Here is a 20,314-nt window from a genome sequence, read left to right on the forward strand (position 1 = left end):
TTGTTCGGATCTTACAGCCAAGACTATTAAATTGTCCTATGGACAAAAGATTCTTCTTTAAGTCTTTCACATGTCGCATTTCTGAAATAGTACGAATTAAGCCATCATACATCTTCAATTTGATGGTGCCAATGCCAACAATCTCTAAAGCATGATTATCACCCATGAACACTTTGCCTCCAAAGATAGGTTTATATGTATGGAACCAATCTCGATTAGGAGTCATATGCCATGTTGCTCCTGAATCCATTAGCTAGACCTCAGTGAGCTCTTCTTTATCTGTAGAGATTGTCGCTGCTTCACTATATAAAACCTCTCCATCTTCTGAGATGCTTGCAACACATCCTTGAGATTTTGATGACTCTGCAGTATTCTCTATACCCTTTTTAAACCAGCAATCCTTTTTGAAGTGCCCTTTTTTGCCACAGTTGTAGCATTTCACAACGTTCTTACTTCTTGATTTGGACCTCCCTTGCCTTTGACTCCCACTAGAGCCACGTTCCGTTGATCTTCCTCTTGACACCAACAACGCCTCTGCTTGGTTTGAACTGTTTCTGTCTCCTTTGTTTTTGCGCCTATTTTCTTCTTCCAAGATAGCAGCTGCAACATCATCGAAGACTAGATAATCTGAGAGGATATTATTTGTCAAGTTGATAATGAGCTGATCATACGAATCAGGAAGACTTTGAAGTAGAAGCTTTGCACGTTTATTTTCCTCTATTTGCTGACCCAATGTAGTGAGTTGTGAAAATAGAGTTCTTATTGTGTTGATATGGTCAGTCACCGATGTGGTTTCTGCCATTCGAAGGGTATAAAGTCTCCGCTTTAAGAAAATCTTATTGTGCAAAGACTTGGACTCGTATAGCTTTGTTAGAGTCTCCCATATCTCCTTAGCTGTTTTCTTCTCTACCATACTTGATAATACTTCATCGGTTAATGCTAAATGTATGTTAGCTATAACATTGCCATCCATCTCATTCCATTTTGCATCATCAGTGATCTCCGTGGGCCGATCCCCAATTGTTGCCAAGCAATTGTCTTTCCTTAAGATTGCCTTGATTCTCATTTTCCACAGTGAGAAATTGCTCCCATTAAACCTCTCAATCTCGTACTTTGCTGCCATTGTATTCACCAAGATCTATTCAGCTATCACCGTTTCACAAATCTGTAACGTATATAGAAATAGTATCGTGTGAATAATACTTCACTAAGTAAGTTCCTAGGAAAGATTGGAGAGGTCACAAACGGTCCCGTTTAAAACCCAATCTCCTTAGACAAAACTTCCTAGACTGTATTTAATCACCGCACTGACTTTCTATATACGCCAACAGTAACGTATGTGAACAGTACCGTATGGGTGAATAGTGCCGTATACGTGAATAGTACCGTATACACGAATAACTTTGTGTATTAACAACACCAACCAGGAGGCTCTGATACCACTATTAGGATGCTGGCATGCAAACCCGACAAGACAAAAGGTAAGGGATAAGTTAAAATGAGAAATGACACACAAGAATTTACGTGGTTCACCCAAGTTGGCTACGTCCACGGGCAAGTATAAAAGAATTTTACTAAGTAATGTGGGAATACAACTTCTCTCTAATAATAGGAGAACAACAAAAATCTCTCTATTATTAGGAGAAAACACCTCACATATGTACAGGACCGGATCTTGCACAAGCAGTGGGAAGTTTAATGTTTGCCATGATATGTACAAAACCAGACATTGCACAAGCAGTGGGAGCAGTTAGTCGATACATGGCAAATCCTGGTAGAGAGCATTGGAATATTATTAAGAGAATCTTGAGATACATCAAGGGTACCTCAGATGTTGCATTATGTTATGGAGGATCAGAATTTTTGCTGGTGACCTTGAGAAAAGGAAGTCCACTACAGGCTATGATTTTGCAGGAGGAGCTGTGAGCTGGGTTTCTAAACTTCAGACTGTTGTAGCGTTATCCACAACAGAAGCTGAGTACATGGCAGCTACACAAGCTTGTAAAGAAGCAATATGGATGAAGAAACTTATGGAGGAGCTCGGGCACAAACAAGAGAATATTCTTTTGTATTGTGATAGTCAAAGTGCCTTGCATATTGCAAGGAATCCAGCGTTTCATTCAAGAACAAAACACATAGATGTTCAGTATCACTTTGTTCGCGAAGTGGTGGACGATGGAAGTGTGGATTTTCAGAAGATTCACACAAAGAAAAACCCAGCAGATGCTTTAACCAAACCGGTTAACATTGATAAGTATATATGGTGCAGATCCTCTTATGGCCTATCAGAAACGTAAGCAGCATGAAGATAGCAAGTATAGAAAGGATAGAAGAAGAACAAATGATCAAGTGTGAAGACTTGATTAAATCATCAAAGTCTTCAAGTGGGAGAATGTGAAATCACCCTAACATTGTTGACAAAGTCAACAATGTTTTGTCAACAATGTTAGGCATAAATTTGGTGTCACCTACCTTGCCCTTGACTTTTGCATGAATGTTTGCCTATAAATAGGCAATGCATCCAAGCATTATACACACCACAAGAGAGAAAGAAGAGAGGGTGAGAAGAGAGTAATCCCATAAAATTGTGAGGTATTTGTGAGATAATAAGTGAGGTGTTTTCTCCTAATAATAGAAAGATTTTTGTTGTTCTCCTATTATTAGAGAGAAGTTGTATTCCCACATTACTTAGTAAAATCCTTCTATACTTGCCCGTGGACGTAGCCAATTTGGGTGAACCACGTAAATTCTTGTGTGTCATTTCTCATTTTAACTTATCCCTTATCTTTTGTCTTGTCGGGTTTGCATATCAGCATTCTAACATATTATTTTAGAAAATTTATCTGAGTTTAAAGTGGCTACTAGCATGCTGGTTAAAAGCGATGCCCTTCAAGTGCTTGTACAATGATTAGCATCATCAAATAGCTTGCAATTGCTCATTCCGGTACGCTTCAATTTGAGTTTTTACAAAGCTTTTGTTGATTACTGCTAATATTTATTTATTTATTGGTATTTGGGTTTATTATATAAAGCTTAAATTGTGCGCTGGATGTTATCCTCTACAGTTTGTTGTGGCTGTCCCAAATATTTATTTTGTAACTTTGAATATAATGTCATGAAGTTGTGCATTATAATGTGAAGAAAATCTTGTGAAGTTGTACATTTACTTTTGCCATGTAGTTACTCTTCAGAAAGACTAGAGGAAGTTAAAAAACAAAAAAGAGCTCATCAAAAACTAAACCAAATCTAATACTATGGTCCTACTATTTTGCCATTTACCATGGAGAAATTCAATGTTCATGTTTTTGGAACTTTACAAATTTGCATTTCCTTGATATTTCCATGTCTTGTGTTTCCATGTCTTGTGTGTTTATGCTCCTTAAATCAGTACATTAACGTTTTGCTTAATGGATTTGGGATGATTGCGAACTTATTATTTTCTTATTTTTGGATTATTTGATAAGTAATTTGGTAAACCCCCAATCTAAAACTGGTAAATCAGTGTTAGAAATGGTAAATTTTCGATTGAAAAATGATAAATTAATCAGAAAAGTTATGTGAATCAGAATGAACATTCCTAGATGATTAATTTAAATGTCGGATGAGATAAAAAAATAAATATTAAATAGCAATAAATCATGTAAGTTTTCTGATCAGGTAAAATAATCATCTGAAAGAGGAAATCTTGTAAACTGTGAATGGCTTCTCCCGAAACCATTCATTGTTTAGAATGGGGAAGGTTTGTTGATCTTTACTTGATTTACACTTTAAATTCATCCATTTAAACAGTAGATAAGAGTGAGTACGGGATCAAAAGAGGGGTTTAGGAGGAATTTGAACTAATAATTGAAGATTTCTTAAGAGTTTTGGAGAGCATAAAGTGACGGGTTGGGAGGAGAGAATTAGAGGAAGAAGAAAACTTGTTTTTAACATCTTTTTCCTTCAAACTTCTTGTGTTTAAGAGGTGAGAAATTTTAATTCAAGCTTGGTTTGAGTTTATCTTGTGAAATGATACATTTTAGTTAAAATATGCACGATGGAAATTTGAAATTGATTGAATGATTGTTTAAATTGATGAAATTGTGTTTGAAAAAATGGTAGAAGAAAAATTCATCTCCCACCATGAGATGAATTTCTGTCAAAGGTGGAAATCAAGGGGAGTTGGGAATTCGATGAAATTGTTACGAAGATTGCATAGAATTGTGGTGGTATAGGTAATTACTAGATAACAAGATGTCAACATTATTAATTAAAAAGGGAAGGACCCATCATTTGTCCATCATGGAAATTGAATAAATCTTGTATATGGACGAGTTGTAATGATCAAAATTGATGAACAATTTATGTTTGAATGTATGAAGTGAAACTTTTAAAAAGTTGATGATAGATTAATTGTACAAGGAAATCCACCCTTTACATAGGCAAAAATTTTGTCCAATTCTATTTAAATCATAGTTTTCAGACCCAGTCTTGTAGCCGACATGATTGAAGATTTGGGTTTTTGATTTTGATCGAGTTAACTAGTTAATTTTTTAAAATTAAAATGATGTTATTTTAGTAAAAAATTATCACCGGGTTGCAATTGGATTTTGAACGTGTTTTATAGAGTAATCAAGTCAGTTGAGTCATACTAGTTTTTTTCAATCTGGCTCGATTTCAGTCTTGGATTAATTGGATTCTAAATTAACATGTTAGGTTGGATTAAATTTTAAAATTATAATACGAAGGATTTAAAATTATTAGTTTAGTTGACTTAAAATATTATATAATGTTGCCATGATGTTAGCAAATATAGCTGACTTGAATGGGTAAATTTTCATAAAAAAAACAAGTCACTGTAATCTATTTTTATTTTTATTGATTGATTTTTAGCTGAAGTTTGCACTAATAAATGATGAAATTTAAAATATATTTTTTTCATAAAAATTGTGGTTAAAAATGTTAAATTTCAAATGGGATGGACCGCGTTTAATTTGAAAACCGAAGAAATGTAATGCTGGATTTTTGCTGAATAATTTTATCAATTAACCTAAAGTTTAAACTGGAAAATGATAAAATTAAAAATATTAAATTTCAAATAGCGTTCACCTCGTTTAATTGGCAGTTTTAGAATTTTTAATATGAGTTAAAAATTAAAGAAGGCCAAACTGAATTTTGTTAAACAAATTGTGTATGTCACAAAAGGGGTAGTTTTGGGGTATTAAGAGCAGAATTAAGTTTCTTTTTTCAATATATATATATAATATCTAGCTACCCACTTAAAAAAATAAGATTTGCCGTCGTGTTGTTATCCTATTTTTCATGCGACTGTCCAATGGGCGGCATTCCTAAAGCTGCAGGCTTGGCTCTCTACCATCTATGCACCCATAGTGCAAAGAAATATTCCCACAAGTGTTGTCTTGAATCATTACTGCGTGCGTAGATGTTTATAACATCGAATCGTGAACAGGATTAGCTGTTGAAAGCCATTCCAGCAAACGGTGAGTCTAGCTGAGTTCTATTTGGCATCGCAGTGAATTATACTTTTAAATTTTTTTAGTTTTAAATTATTTTTTTATATATTTTTAGATTATTTTGATGCTGTTATACAATAAATAAATAAAACATAATTTTAAATAAAAAATATTTTAAAAAATAACATTTACAATACTCTTAAATATGCCTAACCAAATCACAAACCCTACAGCAATCAGAACAAAAGCCATGAATTTTGATCCAAAGCAAAAATCGGAAGACATGGCTAGAGTGGACAAACAGGCTAATCGAAAACTTTGATGTGAATCGTAGAAGCTATCTGCTAGGATGACTCAAGAAGATGAAAGCTTAAATTTAGCGCTAACACCATCAGAATTGCATCAATTAGGGATGCAGTTACCATGATTATCACTAATGTAGGGCCAAATTGGGATTTGCGGGAAGATTACGCGTGAGTGGATGAAGGAGGGTAAGAAAGGAACTTCACAGATGAAAAGGGCACAAACAATAATGAAACCGACATGACCTAAAAGCGTGATAAACAGCACAAGCGCATTCTATTAATAATGGCTGCTACGTGGTTATCTTGGACCATTAGTTTAAAAACAATCCAACGGCCGATAGAGAAACTTTATTCTATGCTGCTACATGGTTATCTGGGACCATTAGTTTAAAAACCATCCAACGGCCGATAGAGAAACCCTAATGTAAGACCAAATTGCTTAGTGAGTGTCACTATTTAAACAAGCATAAGCGGCTTTTCTCGTTCTCTTTCGTTTGCTCTCTGTAACTGCGAGAGAGCTCCTTATTTTTTAGATTCCCTAAACTTCCATTCTTCAAGGTTTGATCTCGTCTCTCTCCCCCCCTTTAGTATTATGTTATGTTTACTTGTCGGATCTTATGTTATTCTCTTTTCTTTTCTAGCTTTTAGCTTTTATAATTGTGATGTCATCTTTTATAAGCTTTTCTTCTTATTTGTTTATCTGCTTTGCTTCATGCTACTGATCGTGTTTCATTTCAGATCTAATGACTCAGTTTTTGTTGATTTTGATTGAAATCACATAAGAAAAATAATTCAGACTCTGAATTAGTTTTTCTTTTCTTAAACTGTTTACTGTTCTGCTATGAATATAATCGGATTTTTTCCTATCCTGAAAATCAGTTGCTTTTAGTTTTTTTATTTAAAGATCTTAATTTGAAACTATCCTTTTTTATTAAGCTGTGTTTTCTTTTTTCCCATCGGAAACAAGGAAGAAGCAAACTGAACCTTGATAAAATGTGGTCATGTTTGTTTTGATGAAAGTGCCTGAATCTGATGGGAAAATGTTTTATTTGACTCTGTAGTGACTGTACTTTAATGGTAAATTCCATGCCTTTGTTGCGTGGAGACCTGGGCTCGAATCCCAGCAGTCACACCTCTGAAATTATATTTGATAAAATAATAAGCGGATCTAGGCTTATTGTTGTATCAAAGGTTTGCTGGTTTATTCAGACACATGTATAAGCTGTGGTTTTAACTTGTTATATACGAATGACTATTTGGTTCTGTCTTTTGTTCATGAAATGCTATTTTTAAGAACGTGTCATATGCATGTCTTTACTGTTGTTGAAATTATGGTCACTTGAAATTAAAGTATAAGACTGGTTAATTAGTATTATTGGAAATGTTACTTTTTTATGTTTTTCTGTCCATTCAATATGTTTATGAATTTATTAAGTCTTTTTTACTTTATCAATTCCAGTTTCGCTCCCAAATTTCATCATGGGCAAGGAGAAGACACACATTAACATTGTGGTCATTGGTCATGTTGACTCTGGCAAGTCAACCACTACTGGTCATTTGATCTACAAGCTTGGAGGTATTGACAAGCGTGTGATTGAGAGGTTTGAGAAGGAAGCTGCTGAGATGAACAAAAGGTCATTCAAGTATGCCTGGGTTTTGGACAAGCTTAAGGCTGAGCGTGAGCGTGGTATCACAATTGACATTGCCCTCTGGAAGTTTGAGACAACTAAGTACTACTGCACTGTCATTGATGCCCCTGGTCATCGTGACTTTATCAAGAATATGATCACAGGTACCTCACAGGCTGACTGTGCTGTCCTAATTATTGATTCCACCACTGGTGGTTTTGAAGCTGGTATCTCCAAGGATGGCCAGACCCGTGAACATGCCTTGCTTGCCTTCACCCTTGGTGTGAAGCAGATGATTTGCTGTTGCAACAAGGTTAAATTATCTTGTACTAATTTTTGCAGTTGGTTTTTACATGTCATGAATACTTTGACTTGTACTGTTTAAAATTTCTAAACACCTGACTAAGAGTTGCATTTCATATGTTGGCTGTTGCTTGTAGATGGATGCCACCACCCCGAAATACTCCAAGGCCAGGTTCGATGAAATCGTGAAGGAAGTTTCTTCCTACCTGAAGAAGGTTGGTTACAACCCTGAGAAGATCCCATTTGTCCCCATATCTGGTTTTGAGGGTGATAACATGATCGAGAGGTCCACCAACCTTGACTGGTACAAGGGCCCCACCCTCCTTGATGCTCTTGACCAGATCAGTGAGCCCAAGAGACCCACAGACAAGCCTCTCCGTCTTCCACTTCAGGATGTCTACAAGATTGGTGGTATTGGAACTGTACCTGTGGGACGTGTTGAGACTGGTATCCTGAAGCCTGGTATGGTCGTGACCTTCGGCCCCACTGGACTGACCACTGAAGTTAAATCTGTTGAGATGCACCATGAAGCTCTTCAGGAGGCCCTTCCAGGTGACAATGTTGGTTTCAATGTTAAGAACGTTGCTGTCAAGGATCTCAAACGTGGTTTTGTTGCTTCCAACTCTAAGGATGATCCTGCCAAGGAGGCTGCCAACTTCACCTCTCAGGTCATCATCATGAACCACCCTGGTCAAATTGGGAATGGATATGCCCCTGTCCTTGACTGTCACACCTGCCACATTGCTGTCAAGTTTGCTGAGATTTTGACCAAGATTGACAGGCGATCTGGCAAAGAGCTCGAGAAGGAGCCCAAGTTCTTGAAGAATGGTGATGCTGGGTTTGTGAAGATGATTCCCACCAAGCCTATGGTTGTTGAGACCTTTTCTGCCTATCCTCCTCTTGGTCGTTTTGCAGTGAGGGACATGCGTCAGACCGTGGCCGTTGGTGTCATTAAGAGTGTTGAGAAGAAGGATCCATCTGGTGCCAAGGTCACCAAGTCTGCAGTAAAGAAAAAGTGAAGTGTTTGCTTGGTTACAGTTTAGGCTAGCTTATGACTTCCTTTCTGCTTGTTTGATTTTATTTTCACTTCTCTTCAAGTTTTGAGAACAGTTTACAATTTATCTTTACAGTTTATGCGTGTTTTGGAATTTTACAAGCCGAGCTTGTTATGTTTTTGGTTGTTTGGGACTTCTTCGTAAATTTAAGTTCTCTGGTATCCAGTTATCTTTACCTGCATCATCTCAGTCTTCAATGTTTGTATAATTGTTGGTCTTGCCAGTTTTCTGGCTTGGCTCTGGCCTTTGCCATTGATTTAGATGAGAAAATAACGTTCCCGATGCTGTAACAAAAACTAAAGCTTCAACTGGAAGCGATGCTTTCCCATCCTTGTACAAGATGAAGACTCCCTGTTTCAACTTTCAAAGGAATGGACATGCATTATTGTAGTTGCGTGGACCATGTGCCTTAGGGTTAAGGAGCCTAAAGGAACTTGCTTTGGTGTTCTTGCTATTCTGCTGTCCGAAATTAGATGGGTGGAAGCTTTTATGTGTGCCGCTCAAGATGTTGAAACCATAACATCCCTCGTTGCATCACGGAAGCTGCCTACCATTGACGTGAAGACGAAGAAGCTACGGTAGCAGTTTTTACTGGAAATGTTGTCGTGATCAAATGATTGTTATTGGAGCGGAGAAGAATAATTAGAGACGGACAACTTACCCATCATCATCATTTGGAACAAGTAACAAATTGCTATTAATAGTATAATCCATTTCATGTTGTTCGAGTCAACTCTCTCTCTCAAAGGTCTCTCTGTTTTCGGTATTTTGATCCTCCCTCCCTCCCTCCCTCCAAGAAATTACGAAGGGAAATCCCAGGCTGCAAATCCCCTATAAGAAAACTTCAGAACCAAATCAAGGATTATAAGAACACATGCTTTGAATTACCTGTATGGAAATATAAATACCTAAAGCCGGAGCATTCAAGCCTTTAGAAACCATTTTTACCCTCGCTGGGCAATGCTGCTCAACTTCAGCTCATAAGGAGACAATACCTGGGAGAGACAACATCTGATACCCCCCTCTATACACGGTTTACATAATTAATCTCAACAAAAGGTGAATATAAAATTAACTGTTTTTTCCCGGTCTTCTTTAGTTGATGGGTTGCATCCTACCAACTATTTGGTGCAGACAGCAACTCAAGCCCTTCCCACTAGCCTCTACACACACTTTTCTACGTTTTCTTTCACTTCAAGTGATAACTAAACGAAGCAATGCCTTGTCAAATATGTTCCAAAAATAAAATATAAAAAAACATGCCTTTTGAGTTTGCCAGTACCTTCCTTTCATAGATAAGTTAGCTTCAACCTTCACAAAAAAAATGAAAAAAAATTATATAGCCTTCAATATAAAGCGACTCCTTGTACATTAATTTTAGTCTTCTACATTCATCACTCCCCCACCCCCAAAGAATCCCCTTCTTTTTTCCGCCAAAACTCGGTGATCAATATCAAGCTAAACAAACCCAGAAACTTAGATTTTGATCACAGTTTGAAGGGTTTAGCTAGATGGGGTCTTTGGAAAGATCAAAGAAGAAAGTTCAATTATGGAAGAAAGCTATAGTTCATTTTGGTTTATGTTTTGTTATGGGCTTTTTTACAGGTTTCGCTCCAGGGGGCAAGGCTTCAATGTTTTCTAGTCATGTTGTTGCATCAAATAAATCGCAACCTGTTGAAATGTTGCACCAGCAGGTAGCAAGTAAACCACATGCTAGTAATGTTAACCGAAGTTTGATAGCTGAAAGTCCTGTGCCAACTCCATCAAGCTCCAAGGAATCTGAACCTGCAAAATTCTTGGAAAAAGAAGAAGAATCAGGACCCAAGTTACTACCAAGAAGACTGGCAATTATCGTTACGCCAATTAGTACTGAAGATCCGTACCAAGGGGTGTTTTTGAGGCGGTTAGCTAATACAATCAGGTTGGTTCCGCCACCATTATTGTGGATTGTTGTGGCAGGGCAATCAGATTCAGATGAAGTATCGGAGATACTTAGAAAAACAGGCATCATGTATAGGCATTTGGTCATCAAGGAGAATTTTACAGATCCTGAAGCAGAGCTGGATCATCAAAGGAATGTTGCTTTAAGGCACATTGAGCAACACAGGCTGAGTGGAATTGTTCATTTTGCCGGGCTTTCCAATGTTTATGATCTTGGCTTCTTCGACGAGCTTAGACAAATTGAGTACGTTAATTCTACTTACGTCTTACTTGTATGATTATTTCCCAAATTGAGTTTAAATTGCCACTGCTATACTTTAACGAAGAGGATGAGAACAGAGAAAGAAAACACAAGAAAACAAAAGGCTTTCAGTATTTGTTAAGCAAAACTCAATGGGAGACTTGAAGCTTGATTGCTTACCAAATGTATAGATTTTAAAGTTTACGGACAGCTTTTTATAACAGAAAAACATGATTGGTCAGGGAGAAAACAATATCCATCTTACGAGTCCCACATCTTCATTTGATTTTTGACTCTTTCAATATGGGGTGGTTAGGCTATGTGATTTGTCGATCAAGCTTTGTGGAGAACCAACTTGGACTTCATGTGTGCAGTTATGTAGCTTTCACTTGTTGAAAAGAGAGGTGGTGGACATGCATGTTAACTAATCGCTTTGAAAAAACAAGGCACAGATACAGACTGTTGGAGTCTATGGATTCCATTCCACCACACACGATGAACACTAACAATCCTCCTGACTTTGGTCGTTTAGTCGCAGTTATTCTTAACAAATTCCCAGTATTAGCTGATTGATTATTCATAGAACTAACTTCCTTCTGATGGATAATGTGCAGGGTGTTTGGGACATGGCCAATGGCTCTACTCTCAGCAAACAAAAACAAAGTGACAATTGAAGGACCTGTATGTGATTCTTCGCAGGTTATTGGGTGGCATCTGAAGAAAATGAACAACGAAACGGATAAAAGGCCTCCAATCCATATTTCAAGTTTTGGATTCAACAGTTCGATCCTTTGGGATCCTGAGAGATGGGGTCGCCCTTCATCAGTCCAACAAACCTCACAGGTACTTCACACCTATCGAACTTAAACCGAGCTTTGAAATCATGATCAGATACCTTCGAACACAATAAAAGTAACGAGGTCATTATCCCCCGTGTTGCTGCACTAAGTAAGGACATTAAAGTTCTCCAAAAGTATGAGATTCTGTCAACATTGTAATGATCACTTTACTTTTGTGGAAAATCATAGTGTCATAGTAGACATTCGGCCCACCTCCGGTACTATCTATTTATTTATTTTTATATTTTAAAAATATTTAAATTTTTTTTATTTATTTTAAATTAATATTTTTTAATTATTTTAATATACTGGCAATAAAAAAATTTTAAAAAATAAAAAATATTATTAATATATATTTAAGTACGAAAAATTATTTAAAAAATAACTATAATTATATTTTTAAAGAGCTTATTAAACAGTACATTTAATTTTTTTTTGTTTTTAATTTTAATTTTTTAAATTATTTAAATGTGTAAATATTCAAAATAATTAAAAAAATATTATAAATTACATATTAATACTTAGAATTACTCAAGTTTATAACTGTGACTTAACTTTTATAGCGGAATAATTCTCCAATAATTTTGTTAATTTATTAACAATTTATGAAGTCCTTGAAAGAAGTAGGGTAAGTGCGAAACAAGAGAATATGGCCAATGTTTATTAATAAAGGTTGCTTATCTCTCCTCTTTTTTTAAAAAAAAAAAAAAAAAAAACAAAGCTTACAGTTATTTTCCCTTTACAGAATTCAATCAAATTTGTCAAACAAGCAGCTCTTGAAGACGAAACAGAGTTGAAGGGAATCCCACCAGAGGACTGCTCAAAAATCATGCTTTGGCGTCTTAATCTTCCCGTTTCAAAATCACCAAGCTACCATCTTCCAACCAGATCCACCGATGCAAGCAGGAGAAAAAAATGAGGGAAATCAAGAAGATAAAAGTGTGTAAAGAGATTCAAAGATATTGATCCTGTGATGAGCACTTTACAATTCCTTTTCTCTGAGTAACTTTTATAGATCCTCAATTTTGTGTTTGAAATTATAATAATTGTTTTTTAAAGTTTTTTTTTAATATATTAAAATAATATATATTTTTTAATTTTTTAAAATTTATCTATTACATAAACACATTAAAATTATTCAAAATTATAAAAAAATTCATTTGAAGCAAAAAAATATCAAATATTTTTAAAAGTATTTTTTAAACACAAAAATAAATACATTTTTAATCCGCAACTAACTTAATTATTTGCAGCAAGTTATGAATTTCTAATCCAATCAATAAATAAATAGTATTATTACTCAATTTTAAAATTTTATATTAATAAAATTAATGCATACATATAAGCTAATTTATTTAATTCATATAAAAATCTCATCATAAAAATAATTTATTTTTATAAAAAAGTTGGGACTCTACGTGGTTTTTTCTTCTTCAAAAAACTATTGAGATATAACTGCATTAAGCAAACTGATTTTCTATGAATCACTTTAAAAAGTTTCTCTATCTAAAAATCACTTATATATATATATATATCATATTTTTTATTAATAGAATGACTTTTTTAATAAAGACTTATCATCACTTAAAAAACAAGTTCAAATAAAAAAAATTTGTTTTGATAATTTTTATGCTATTGTATATGAAAATGAAGGAATAATTAATTTCCAAATTTTTTATATAAAACTAAAAAAAATAATTATACAACTATGCATATTAGTTTATATATTATCATCAATGGAAGCCTTTAACATTACCTTTAGAAACCAATAATCTTATTTGAAAAATATGATTTCATTATATGATTTTTTAAAATATTATTAGAATTTTTTTATTTAAAAAAATTTTAATTTAGAATATTAAAAAAATATTTTAAAAAAAAATCTGCTTGCACACCTAAGCTTATATAACAAAAAAAAGCCCATGAATGTCTTGGCTTAGTAGCCCAAACTTGCACATTTATTTGTTTGTTTTTAATTTAGCATGTACACACAACACATCATCTACTTTAATAAATCTAGTCATCTTTATAAATAAATAATAAAAAACTATAAAATTATACTAATTGAAAAAAGTTGAATATGCTTTTAATATTCTTTGCTTTGTGAATATAAGCATCATGTTTTTTTTCAAAAAATTGAAGTAATTATAAGTGCCTGTAAGCTTGTTAGTTGCCAAAACGGTTTGAATTTTTTTCGGAGTAAATTAATTTTTAGATAAATATTAATAATAATTTTCTAAAAATATATATTTATTCATTGTATTAAAAATAAAATAAAATAATTTTTTGAATTAAAATATATGTTATAATTTACACTTTAAACATTAAACAAGACTTGTATTATTATTATTATTATTATTATTATTATAGTGTGATGTTCTATTTTGTTGAATATTTACCAAACACAAAATATAATAAATTATCAAGTTAAACCCAATATGCATGAAACACAAAATAAAAAAAAAATTATTTATCTAGCCTTGTCTAATCCAATCCAACATAATTAATATTATCCAAAATACCACACACTACCTTAGTCTCATATTTGTGTCTTGTGACTGGAGAGATTATCTCATTTAATCACTGTTGTTATGTCTGAAGGCCACTGTAGGGAGGGTCAAATTTCCAATCTGTTTCCTTGTAGACATGTTGTTTTCAGAGGCATCTTCCATTGAAATACAACAAATTCTTTACTTTCCAAATCTTTCTGGGTCTTCTTCAGGTTAGAAAATGAGTGCTACTAAACCTAAGATGTATTTTTTAAGAATGTCTATTAGAATATCAACAACATGTGTGGTTTTGGTGAGTACTTAGGAGTCCCGCTCTTGCACTAGAAGATCGATAAGCACACTTACGGGTATTTGTTGGAAAATTTACAGCAGAGATTATCAACTTAGAAAATGAACAAGTTATGGCTTGCTGAGCGAATCACTGTTATAATGTTTATATATATAACAAACATATTTAAGGTGAAATTAAAAATAGAGTTTACTCATTTTTATGGTTAAAAACTTATTGGAAATTATTTTACAATAGAAATTTTTTAACGTGAAATATTACCATGATTAAAATAAATTATAAATGAATAAAAAATCAAACTAAAAAAAATCTTAGTTGATGTATTTATGTGAAACTCAAAACTCCTTATTCGAAGAATAAAAGATTCTTTTGTAGTTTGTTTAATAAAAATTTAAATAATTAAAAATAAGCCTATAAACTTTTATAAAAGAGAGATTCTATCCAAAGTGAACATAAAGCTTAAGCCACAAACAAAGTTGGCTTGCTTGGCTTGGGCTTGAGCCCCGGTTCTTGGGCTTAGGCTTGGCTCATCAAGAATTATTTTTTATTTGTATAAATAAAAATTTTGAAAATTAGCTTTATATTTCTTGAATAATTTTATTTTCTAAGTAAAAATATCTAGTTGTTAAGACAAAAACTGTCAAGTTTTTTAATACGTTTATGGTGAGTAATTAAAGTGCAATGGAAGAATTTTGCACTAATTTTCATCCAAAAATCAATATAAAAAAGATTTGAATGTAAGATATTTTGTACCCTTAAAAGCAACACATCTTCCTTCTTCTCTGCTATTCTCTTAGCTTCATTTCATCTATAGTCTTACTTAAATTTTGCCTCGTTTTTTTTTTCCTTTTGAAGTTTAGATTTTTGTTATTTATAAAGAGATTTGGGTTTTTATTTACTTGACTTTGTAGATCTTGTTTAGGAATACAACTAAACAACGTGGTGGTGTTATAATTTTAAAAAGCTTATTGAAATGATTATATTTACACTAAGAGATGAGCAATAACACTTTAAGGATAAATAATTGATCTTTGACAACAACATGTTTTTTATCTGAATTTGATTCTAATATCTTTAACAAGTAAGTTCCTTACATCTACATTTATTTGGTTTAAGTTTTGTAATTTTTTTACATGTGTTTGTCTATTACAATTATATGTACTTTTATTTTGTTATATAAAATTGCATGCAATCTAAATTAAACAATTGTAATCTCTAATATATCACCAACAATATTAAGACCTTATTGCTAGATAGTTAATTGTTTAGTTTATTTGTGTCAACATTGTTTATCATAACTTAATTATAAACTTTGTACTTGTTATAATCTTGCTTGCAAATATATTGAGAATTTTTTTAGTTAATTTCTTTGTTGAAATTTTAACATGTCTAGTATAATTCTTTGAGATTTGTATTTTACAAGCCATTTTTTATTAGATAAATTTGTTTTTTGTTTTAAATTACATATCATGCTTTCTTCCTAAGAATCGGTTGTTCAAATTAATATTGTTTTGACAAATACTATTTTGAGAAGAAGGATTTCACCATTATGTTTTATGGCGTATGATAAAAAAGCTAAAAGTTTAAGGGATTCAATTTCAAGAGGTGCCAAAATAGATGTTTTTCTATCTTACTAGGTTAAAGTTATCAGATAATGAATTTAACCCCATTATTATGGCAATTATAGACACATAAAATCATAGTAATTTTGTATTAGACAACACACTATATAATATATATATATAGTTCAATCAAGAATGTAAAGGCATTATAAGAAGTTTTAGATGAAAAGTAAAAAACTAAAGATTAAGGTATGAAAGAAATTTATAATTGATAAATTTATAGACTTTAATATGGTCGATTCAAGGATCATAACAAGACAACAAAAATTTAATCTTATCTTGCATGGTATTTATTATGGAGGAATGATTTTGATGAGAATTAATAAGTATTACCAAAAAATCCATTAAAGATATCAATGAAACCAATTAAAAGCTTAAGGGATAAAAATATTTTTTAAAAAATAATCAATGGGATAACTTAAGATATTTGGGCCAAGTTAAGCTTCAAAATTACAAAAAAAATGATCAAGATTTAATTAATCTATACAAAAGAAGGAGTTATTTCGAGTTATTTCTTAACCTTGAGGCATATGAAAACATTTGAGGCATATAATTTGTGGATTTACAATAAAGCAAGGATATAATTTACCTATAGAGTATTTATTTTGCAATATTTTTTATTTTTCAAAGACAATATAGATGATAATACAAATTCTATTATTTTTACAAGTGTGGATTTTCATAAATTTCTTTTCCTCATGAGGAGAACTTGCAACAACCATTAAAATTAAAAGGAAACTTAAGGAAACCATGCAAACTAAATTAGATTTGGGTCTTGTTATTTATTTTACAAATATTAAATAATTATTTTAATTAAGTTTTAATTTCATCCCACTAATCCATTAGAGTTTACTTATTTTGTGAACCATAAATACCCTTTTGAAGGGAACAAACAATAGCTTGATATTTTTCTATTTTAGAAATATTATCATATGTGCAAAGTTTCTTATACTTTTGTTTTTTCATTGAACCTTTTAGTAGGGCTGAATATTTTTTGCCCGTCCAGTTTTGGACCAAAATAAACGACCAAACTAATTTATTTTTTTTAGTTTTTAAATCGAACTGAATCGAAAATCAATTCAAACCGATTAATTTCGGTTCGGTTCAGTTTGGTTTTTTCCCTTCCAGACCTGCTCAAACCAAAACGCAATGCCAAGATGCCATCCTCTAAGAATCAACAACGTTGTTCTCATTGTTACAACTTCTTGCAAAGAAAAAAATAATTGCAAAAAAACAGTATCAATTCTTAGCAATTACTGTTTTGATTTTTCCAGACACTTTTCAGCTTCTACACTCGAAATAATTCCTCTTTAACAATCAAGGTGGGATCTTTTTATGCCATGACCTATAAAGGAAAATCAAGTAAATCAATGGAAAAATCATCAGCAATTCACATATGACATGGCAAGTTTGAGAGATGAGTGATGAGAGATAGAGTCAAGCTTTACCTTTAATCTTTACTTTTCCTTCACGTTGAGAGATAAGAGACAAAGAGAGCATGGGAGCTGTGAATGAAAGGGACTCTTTAATGTGAAAGCATTCAAAGACTTAATAAGAGAGGAGAGGGCGGCTATGTGAAAGGGAAAAAAATGATAAAGGTTTGCTAAGGTTGTTGGCTAATGGGAGGGAGGAGGCGGCCCGCGCTTGGTTTATTATTATTTTTATTTTTAAACTGATTCGGTTCGATTTAATTCGGATTAGTTGATTCAGACACACCAAAACCAGAAACCGAACTGGACTGGATATTTTTCTAAATATTTTAATTGGTTCAATTGATTTTTTTACTGGTTTGGTTTTTTGGTTATTTTTTTTTGGTTTTCTTGGTTAAATAGGTTTTTTGGTTTTTTTGCTCACCCCTACCTTTTATAACTCATCAAAGATTACTTCTTTGTGGTGTTCATTCTTATATCTTTGATTTGTAGTTTGTTATCATCAATGTATCAGGGTATTTTTTATCCAATAATTGTGGTTCTTTAATTCAGGTAATCACTAGATCAAGTTGCTTTCAATTTAATATTAGCTTTCTTGAGTTATGTTTAATCTTGATTGTGAATTCGAAGGTACCTACCTTTCAAGTTTGCATCAGTTGGTATCACAACTAGGCTCTAAAATCATGTTTTATCTATATATCTTTAAATATTCATGTTATTCATCTTTGATTATCATTTTTTATTACAACAAATAATTAAAAAAAAGGTAATTTTTTTTGCTAAATTAAAGTTATTGCTGTAAAAAATAAAAATAAATAAAATAAAGAAATTTTAAATTTGGTTTGAAAATTAAAAAAAAAAAACTTGATTTCAAGTCCTAAGAAAATTGCAATTCATACCAATTTGTTTAATCAATAGGTTTTCTTTTGTTTGATATTAATTTCAGGTTATTTGAGTCTATATTTGTTTCGGGTTTTGTTAAGTCATTTTTGAACTTCAATTTCATGTATATATTATTTTTGTATTTGTTTTCTTAATTGTATTTGACACGACTAAAAGGTTGATGTCTTCTCCCAAGTGCAGGAGTGTCGAAGTAATAAATAACCCGGCAAGACCGGGGTCGAACCACAAGGAGGTTAATTGTACAAATTATAAACAACAATTATAAAACAACAATAACAACAACAACAACAACAACAACAACAACAACAACAACAACAACAACAACAACAACAACAACAACAACAACAACAACAACAACAACAACAACAACAACAATAATAATAATAATAATAATAATAATAATAATAATAATAATAATAGTGGTAGTAGTAATAATAATAATAATAATAATAATAATAATAATAAAGAAAGAGAAGAAGAAGAAGATGATGATGATGATGAGAACTTAGAGATGGAAAATTAATGTAAGGATTAAACAATAATAATAACAAATGTCAAGGTTAGAGGTTCCACTAATGGTATATCAAACAAGTATAGTATAAACTCTTATTATTGATTTGGAAACCACACACAAAGGAGGTTCCAATCAGATTATATATTGTTAACATGATTACATTAGTCATCTTATTCAATTAATGCTAATACTTGTAAATCTCGTCAAGCATTCATGATTATAACTTATGTTAACAACAAATCAAGTTCCTTTCATAGCTCAGGTGTCGGTTATACCATACATTATGGGCTATGAAAGTGTCAAGCATTTGTTGTACCAAGTGTTATACAATATAAATCAAGATTAGTCATTTAACAAGCAAAGTATTAAAGAGTGAACAAGATAACAAATATAAAACATGTTAGTATCAAACATTAAAGTCCATATTAAGTTTACATTATACTTATTCTTACACCATTAGTGTAACCTTTTCACCTTGACATAACTAACTTAGCTAGACATAATGAAAGAAAGCAAAATAGATAAACAAAATAAGAACATAAAAGTTAACTAAGTAAAGAAAAGGAAATGAAAGGCATAAACTTAATATTAATGAAAGCAAAGCATAAACATTACAAAAAATACAAAGAGAGAAAGGAAGAGCATGATCTTGATCTGGAAACCAAGATGCCTAAATGCATGGCAAATGCCTCCTTTTATAGGCCAAAATTGAGAACTATTGATTTGATGACTAATTGATAAGTGGGTGGCCAACTTTTGACTTGGTGACAATCCTTATCTTCTCTTGTCTGCCCAAAACATCATTGATAACGTCAAAATTGGAGCCCGTTGTACATGAAAGTTGTAGGCAATTGTCTCAGCTTTCTTGTGTAAAAAATTCAGCTCATTTGGACTTCTAGAACTCCAGATATGGCCAAAATACCAAACAGTGCTCGGGCTGGAAGACAGATTCGGGCTTCTTTGTTGTTGCTACAATTTGGACTTGATAATGGCCTTTTTAGATCTTGGGCTCCATATGAAAGTTGTAGGCCTATGTCTTACCTTTCCATCCATATAAATTGGACCTAAATCTGAGATATATAGCTCTAGATATGACTCAATTATCGAACAGTGTTCCGGTTTGGATTGCACCGACATCTCTTTTCTATGTTTGGCCATCTCTTTATCCTTGCAATTTAAGTTCTTCAAGTTATCAATCAATCCTTTCATTTATGTGATAGGCCTGCATTAAAAATAGACATTTACCACAAATTATAGGTATCTTATATTATTAGATACATT

General features: G+C 32.5%; 2 protein-coding genes across 2 annotated transcripts; both read left to right on the top strand.

Annotated features, from left to right (window-relative positions):
- The first annotated feature begins 6,210 nt into the window (after positions 1–6,210).
- Positions 6,211–8,928, top strand: LOC105115618 (elongation factor 1-alpha-like). Its single transcript, XM_011012560.1, has 3 exons — positions 6,211–6,316; positions 7,218–7,699; positions 7,827–8,928. Exons 2-3 carry the CDS (start codon positions 7,238–7,240, stop codon positions 8,706–8,708), a joined length of 1,344 nt encoding a protein of 447 aa, XP_011010862.1. The 5' UTR covers positions 6,211–6,316; positions 7,218–7,237; the 3' UTR covers positions 8,709–8,928.
- Positions 8,929–10,046: 1,118 nt separating this feature from the next.
- On the top strand, positions 10,047–12,792 carry LOC105115619 (probable beta-1,4-xylosyltransferase IRX9). The gene is made up of 3 exons (XM_011012561.1): positions 10,047–10,929; positions 11,541–11,769; positions 12,511–12,792. Exons 1-3 carry the CDS (start codon positions 10,256–10,258, stop codon positions 12,682–12,684), a joined length of 1,077 nt encoding a protein of 358 aa, XP_011010863.1. The 5' UTR covers positions 10,047–10,255; the 3' UTR covers positions 12,685–12,792.
- The last annotated feature ends 7,522 nt before the right edge of the window (positions 12,793–20,314 follow it).

This window comes from Populus euphratica, unplaced genomic scaffold (assembly GCF_000495115.2).
Source record: "Populus euphratica unplaced genomic scaffold, PopEup_1.0 scaffold731.1, whole genome shotgun sequence".
In the NCBI taxonomy this organism is placed as follows: domain Eukaryota; kingdom Viridiplantae; phylum Streptophyta; class Magnoliopsida; order Malpighiales; family Salicaceae; genus Populus; species Populus euphratica.

Excerpts from the sequence above, each read along its gene's own strand:
- LOC105115619 (XM_011012561.1), top strand. The coding sequence starts at position 10,256 with ATGGGGTCTTTGGAAAGATCAAAGAAGAAAGTTCAATTATGGAAGAAA. Across the intron at positions 10,930-11,540 it reads GACGAGCTTAGACAAATTGA|GGTGTTTGGGACATGGCCAA; the intron begins GTACGTTAATTC and ends GATAATGTGCAG. Across the intron at positions 11,770-12,510 it reads CAGTCCAACAAACCTCACAG|AATTCAATCAAATTTGTCAA; the intron begins GTACTTCACACC and ends TTCCCTTTACAG.
- LOC105115618 (XM_011012560.1), top strand. The coding sequence starts at position 7,238 with ATGGGCAAGGAGAAGACACACATTAACATTGTGGTCATTGGTCATGTT. Across the intron at positions 7,700-7,826 it reads TGATTTGCTGTTGCAACAAG|ATGGATGCCACCACCCCGAA; the intron begins GTTAAATTATCT and ends TGTTGCTTGTAG.